The 7130-nt window shown below is 32.8% G+C and overlaps 1 protein-coding gene across 1 annotated transcript; it reads left to right on the top strand.

Moving 5' to 3' along the window:
• Positions 1–2141: 2141 nt before the first annotated feature.
• LOC140956637 (probable glucan endo-1,3-beta-glucosidase A6) lies at positions 2142–4064 on the top strand. The gene is made up of 3 exons (XM_073413468.1): positions 2142–2339; positions 2429–3718; positions 3827–4064. Exons 1-3 carry the CDS (start codon positions 2279–2281, stop codon positions 3862–3864), a joined length of 1389 nt encoding a protein of 462 aa, XP_073269569.1. The 5' UTR covers positions 2142–2278; the 3' UTR covers positions 3865–4064.
• The last annotated feature ends 3066 nt before the right edge of the window (positions 4065–7130 follow it).

Genomic DNA, 7130 nt, shown 5'->3' with positions numbered 1-7130 from the left:
ATTGTTGAAATTTTTTTACTTAAAAAAACACTTATTTAAGCAAAAAGCTTATATATTGTACGTATTTTGTTTTAGAAAATTATATTTATATATAAATATATATAAATATATATGTGATTCCGTTTTGCTTCAAATTATATTATATAAACAGTTTAAGTCACACCCTCTATTCCATTTCGTTTAAACATTTTTTTTATATTTCGCACATCATGATGCGATTTCAAAGCGATTAGCTTAAGAGATTCTGGTCGAATTTAACCTCGTTAGTTGGAGACGGCGTAAATATGAGTTTTTGTATTGATTTTACACTATATTGTCTTGTCGTGACTTTCTCTTGAATTCTCAAAATCTATGTCGCTCCATCCCATACCATATAGTTTGATTAAAAATTATCGTAAGTCTCTGTCCAACCTATTCGACCAATCGTTATGATCCAATCTCTTTCCCGATCGAACCCAACTCAAGTGCTCGACTTGGATTTAGTATGATGACAATACGCCAGCTATTTATAGAATTAAATTAAATTATAATTTGTCGATGTTAATATTTTTAGTTTGACTATGTATTCACATTCAAATCCTATAAGAAATCGTTGTTTAAAAGAAAAATTACATGCTAAATAATTTGTGATGGGGCGAGATTTCTTAACGAGCAAATTAATCGAGTAACGTGTACGTTGTTTGATTAAGTTGTCATATTTTATATCCTTAAATTTTTAAAGAATGTGCACTATAACACAAATAGCATAATCTCGTGTGAAAAATTAAAACAAAATCAACTTCTCGTACAAGAGTGGGCCTTATGTGAGACCGTCTCACGGATCTTAATCTGTGAGACGGGTCAACCCTAACCATATTCACAATAAAAAGTAATACTTTTTTATGTATGACCCAAATAAGAGATCCGTCTCACAAATACGACCCGTGAGACCGTCTCACACAAGTTTTTGCCCTCGTACAAATAGTGATATATNTTAAGGCAGTAAAAAGGTTATTTGGTGGGAGGGGAATAAAGAGAGTAAAGTCAATGAGAATATAATCAAGGCTATTATTTTCTCATGGAAACTTTCATGTGAAATTCTTTCTTTAAATGAACATGAAGATAGTAATTAGTAAATTCAATTATATCATGAAAATCTTTGTTCCGAGTTTTAAGACATATAGGTAGGTTTAACAGCTAGTTAAATAAGATACAGACTATTGTGAGATCGTCTCACAATTCAATTTTGTCGTATGAATCTCTTATATGATTCAACTAATGATAAAGTTAGCACATTTTATAACCAATGTATATTTTTCATGATAGGTATGTGACGAGTCGAACTGTCTCATGTATATGAACATCTGAAACTGTATCATTAGATATCTGCTCTTTTAATAATTATACATGGTTACAATCGTGGTTGTCTATTTTTCACCAAAATAGTTTTTTCTGTAGAATTATTTAAAATAATTTCTAAAAAAAATCGTCTTTGATTGGTTTGTAAGCCAAACAACATAATGACAAAATGATGCGAGCAGGATTCAGCCGTTAGAGATCAAATCACTAGAGCCAGTTGACCAATCTCCAACGGCTATTTGGAATTGGTAGCTAAAATCAGTAAATATTGGGTCCCATGATTCGTGTATTTAATTTAAAAATATAGTCTTTTAGTTACAAAAGTCGAAAATTAAATTGATGATTTGTGTTGGGGTTTGAATTTGTGAAATAATAAAGTAGCCAAAACCAAAGCAATATAAAATTATAACTGATATATATTATAAAAAATTCACATTTAATAAGTCTTAACATGCTGATCATAAGATGCAACCTAGTTAAATAACACTCATAGATGCAAATAAATGATTAAATACTTGTATCCCTTAATTTTATAATTTCATAAAAGTATCGATATTAAATTATTTGTTTTCTAGCACATTTTTAAATATTTTGCAAGATTTGCATCACGTGGCAAAATCTTCAAACACATAGTCAAATAACATATAATCTCCCGTGAAAACCCAACACTTTGTTTATTTTAAAACGTCATGTGTTTCTTTAAAATATCAGTGCAGCTCATGGAACTCACCGGGAACGTAGATGACACCACATGTTAATGAGTTGAAACTCGACGTAAATGTAGCTTATAATACTAAGTCTCATATTACGTAAATATATCTTCCAAAACCTCCCTCCACAGCTCAGTGTTCCATAAGTTTTCTTGCCTATCATCCTCAGATTATATTCACCATTTCCGGTTCAATTAAAACCACATCTGAACATCGACACAACGCCGCCAATGGGTTTAATTGCTGTTTCACTTTTCTTCTGCGTTCTATGTTTTTCAGCTTCTTTCTCCAGTAAGTTTCTTGAAACTGCGTACAGTTCGCGCTAACTGATAGTTGTGTGTTTATGCACGTTTGACTGTTTTGTTGTTGTTCGATTTCAGGTGGTGTAATGCAGCCGAAAATGGGGGTGTGCTATGGGGAACTGGGCAATAATCTCCCAGCCCCTTGGAAATCCATTAAACTCATCCAGAAACTCCACGCCAAACGCATCAAAATCTACGGAACTAACCCAAAAATACTCAAATCCATTCAAAGCACCGACATTCAAATCTCAATCATGGTACCGAACAACCTCATTCCCGACATTTCCACTAACCAAACGCTCGCGGATGAATGGGTGCAATCAAATGTTGTTCCTTTCTATCCCAAATCTAAGATCCGCTACCTTCTCGTCGGGAACGAAATCTTAAGCAACCCACCGAACACCACCTGGTTTAGACTCGTCCCAGCCATACGCAAAATCAGACATTCTGTGAAAAAGTTTGGGCTGAAAAAAGTCAAGGTCGGAACTCCATTAGCTATGGATGCCCTGGAATCTTCATTCCCGCCCTCTAACGGCACTTTCAGGTCCGATGTCAGGGAGAAAGTGATTAAACCATTGCTTCGTTTCTTGGATAGGACCAAATCTTTCTTCTTCCTTGATGTGTACACGTATTTCGCGTGGATAGACCAACCACTCCAGATTAACCTTGAATACGCTTTGCTCGAGTCCACGAATCTAACCTACACCGATCCCGTTTCCGGTTTGGTCTACACCAATTTGTTGGACCAAATGTTGGATGCGACTATATTCGCTATGAAGCGACTGGGGTACCCGAATCTTCGGCTATTCCTAGCAGAAACGGGCTGGCCTAGTGGAGGAGACCCGGATCAGCTCGGAGCTAATATCTACAACGCCGCCACTTACAACCGCAACGTGGTCAAGAAATTCATGGCCAAGCCACCGGTCGGGACACCTGCTCGCCCCGGCGCGGTGATCCCAACCATGATCTTCGCACTGTACAACGAGAACAAGAAGCCGGGTCCGGGTACGGAGCGGCATTTCGGGCTGTTGTACCCGAACGGGTCACACGTGTACCCCATAGATTTATCAGGCAAGACCCCGTTGTCCGACTACCCGGTTCTGCCGAAACCCGAGAGCAACGGGAGACTGTGGTGTGTGGTGGCGAATGTGACGGCTAATAAGACGGAGTTGGCCGATGCCGTGGCGTTCGCTTGCAGTCAGGGTAATGGAACCTGCGACCCGATCCAACCCGGTGGGAAATGCTACAACCCGAATTCATTGGTCAATCATGCCAATTATGCATTTACCTCTTACTGGACTCAACTGAGGTCGGCCGGGGCTACTTGTTCTTTCAACGGATTAGCAGCGCTTACCTCCAAAGATCCAAGTAAGATATATTTTTTTCCTTTTAGTTTGGGGGAGTGATCGACCTAAAAATTTTTTAAAATTTTTTTTGTTTAATAATTGAATTTTATATAATTTTTTCGTATTGTAGGTTATAAATCATGTAAGTTTCCAAGTGTGAATCTTTGACGCGGAAACAGACAGATTCACTCATGGTTGGGCTCTTATTTTAGGCCATATTGGTGATTTTTAATGGGCTACCGCCTAGCCCGCTAACGTGGCCCATTGATTCCTTTCCACGTGTTTTATTCTATTTGGTCGAAATAAGTTCTATAACAAAAACGTTTTAATTGTTAAGTGGGACCGGTTCACAAATTTATTCCGATGCCTTACTGTACAATTATTCATGTAGCATAAATTACTACATATTTTTTCATACATAATATTGTTTTGATTGAGTGGAAATATTTATTTTGAGGCAAAATTCGAAATCTGGTACCTAAATTAAAAAAAATAATAATAATAGTTAAAATCTGAAATGGATTTATTCCACAAAACGATATTTCAATTACATCGAGTACGTAAACAACAATGAATTCAAAATAACATATGATACAAATCTATTATTTGTGTCATTCATGAAAAAATAATACTTTTATGTCAAACGTATTACTTATCGTTGTAAATATGAGTATGATTGACCATTCTCACAAATCTTATCCGTGAGACCGTCTCACCAAAAATCTCCTATCAAAATAAACCCAAAAATAATGAAACTTCGAGCTTGCGACATATAAAGTGTATGATCGAGATAAAATAAAAATGATCACATGTAAATCCCAGTATTGGGAAATTTCATGGGATGTGTGTATTTAAATGTGAGATATACTAATATATATATATATATACTAATAAATGTATATACTTGAATATACATACGTTTAAATCAATATCTTAAAACTAAGATATCATCTCCGTTTATATTCAAGTGGGTATTTTATATCGAGAACCATACATCCCCGGTGTAACTATTTTATGTCATCTCTCGCTGCCTTTGTCGTGTTTAAAGACATTTAAAATAGAGTAGGTCTCTTGTGAGACGGTCTCACAAATCTTTATCTGTGAGACGGGTCAACCTTAAATATATTCACAATAAAAAATATTAACTTAGCACATGATCCAAATAAAAAATCTGTCTCACAAAATACGACCTTTGAGATCGTCTCACACAATTTTTTACTTTTAAAATATGAAAAAGACAGAAGAAAAGGAAGACTCTTTATGTGGCAAGCTCCATGTGATTGGAAGAACAAACAAAACAACTACTTAGTCAAAAGCAAATGCCAGCAAGCTACTATTTATTATTTTCTTTCATTTAATATAGGAACCTACAAGAGAGAACCGAGATTATCGGGAAGCATAGATAATCCTCTGAAAAGATCGATAAATTTGTTGATAATAGTTTAATTATTATTTATCTTTGTAGCTCAATAATTGTGCTTATTAAATATTTCTTCTTGTCGCTTTTATTGACCCATATATCCAACCATGTTTCTACGTTAACTATCCAAGTGTTCGTTTCATTTATTTATTTATTTATTTATTATCAGGATTCTACAAACTAATTAATTATATAAATAAATATTATAGGATACACTTTATAATATTTATAATGTCTGAAGCTAAGAATTTATGTTATTACTTCATATTATTCATTGTTCATATAATGTAAACATTAACATATTTGTGAGTAGTTAGTTCCTCACAAGCCATAAACATATGATGTCAAAACGATCCAACTCGACTTAACCTGACTTGTCTTGCCACGATCCACCATCAAATTAAATGGGCGGTGCGGGCTAACTAGCTAATTGATGAATTGGATGAGTTTCAACTCAATCCAACTCACTTTGGGGCCAACCCGTCAAAAATAAAATAAACAAGCAAAAATCCATATTTTATAATACATATATTATCCATTTTATAATGTATTTAGTCAAATAGATACCAACAAATATCATTAGCTTGAGAAAATAAAAATGGATAAAGTTTCTAAAAAAAAGTACATAAAATTTAACAAAAGTCTAAACAAACAAAATAAATAATACAAATACAACATTCTTCAAAATCCATCACCTTTCATTTATTCAGTATCTACATAAAATACACAAAAATAAAAATAATTAAAAATTAAAATCACAATTAATTAATATATAAATTAAGCGAATGAAATAAAATGACTCAAGAAATCCATGTCTTCTCTCATGGACAATATTTATAGTGAATATATTCTTAAATTTTTAATAAAATGATGGTCAGTATGACTCAGTCCGTCTTAACCCATAACCCAACGAAGTAACCTATTTTTGACTCATTTCCAAATGAGCTATTAAAATCTTAACCCAACACAACTTTATCATAAGGTTGAGTTGACCCGATAGACTTAACTCATTTTGACATATTTATTCACAAACTCTACAAATGTTATAAAGGATAAATAAGTTGGTTTTATACTCTTCTACTCCATGTAATAATTTTATAAATGATAAAATCTTTAGAGAATGATTTTAGTTTTTGCAAAACTCAACATAATTTAGCTATATGATTAATTGAATGTCCAGCCTTTGAATCGTATTAATTGGACGTTCTTTATCAAAATTCCAGTTTGAAATATCCAAATTAACCCAAAGAGATAAGGAACACAAATAGTGACTAATATCTGAGAGTAAGTATTTTGTGAGACGATCACATAAATTTATATTCATAATATGAGTTGATCCGGTCTATTTTACAAAGAAAATTTATATTTTCGACATAAAAATTAATATTTTTCACAGATCGGGTCGGGTTGAAGACCCGTCTCATAAAATTAAGTCGTGAGACGGTCTTATAGAATTTTTATTTATAACTAACGAGAAGGTCAAATGTGCAACATTATAACAGATTTATATTTGTGAGACAAAAAAATTACCTTTAATTATAAATAACGTTTTTGTCATAAAAAAATATTTTTTTTACGTCAATTCAAAATATATTTCTTGATATAAAAATTTTAACAATATTTTTTCATAACATAACTTACAAAAAAAATAGTATTTTTGCAGTAAAAAAACATCACATCTTTAGTTTTTATTTAAATAAATATATATTATACATTATTTTTTATAATATAATTAAAAAAATTATAATTTTACATAGGAAAATAATATTGAACATAAAAATAAAGTCAAGTTGATATTTTTTTATAAAATTGATCGTAAATTTATTTTACAAGAAGGTAATATCAATATCAATATCATAAATTTAAAATGAGATATCATATCCAAGACTGCCACCATTCCTGCCCAAACTAAAAACAAAAATAAAAAGCCGAAAAGGCTGTGGTAGGGTAGATATTTTGATAAGATACGATGTCTATACCGCAATTTTTCTCCTTATTGACCCCCTCCTTTGGA

The sequence above is a fragment of the Primulina huaijiensis genome, chromosome 14 (genome assembly GCF_012295235.1).
Source record: "Primulina huaijiensis isolate GDHJ02 chromosome 14, ASM1229523v2, whole genome shotgun sequence".
Taxonomy (NCBI): Eukaryota; Viridiplantae; Streptophyta; class Magnoliopsida; order Lamiales; family Gesneriaceae; genus Primulina; species Primulina huaijiensis.
The sequence above is the reverse complement of the archived record's forward strand: the minus strand, read 5'-3'. Positions and strand labels throughout refer to the sequence as shown.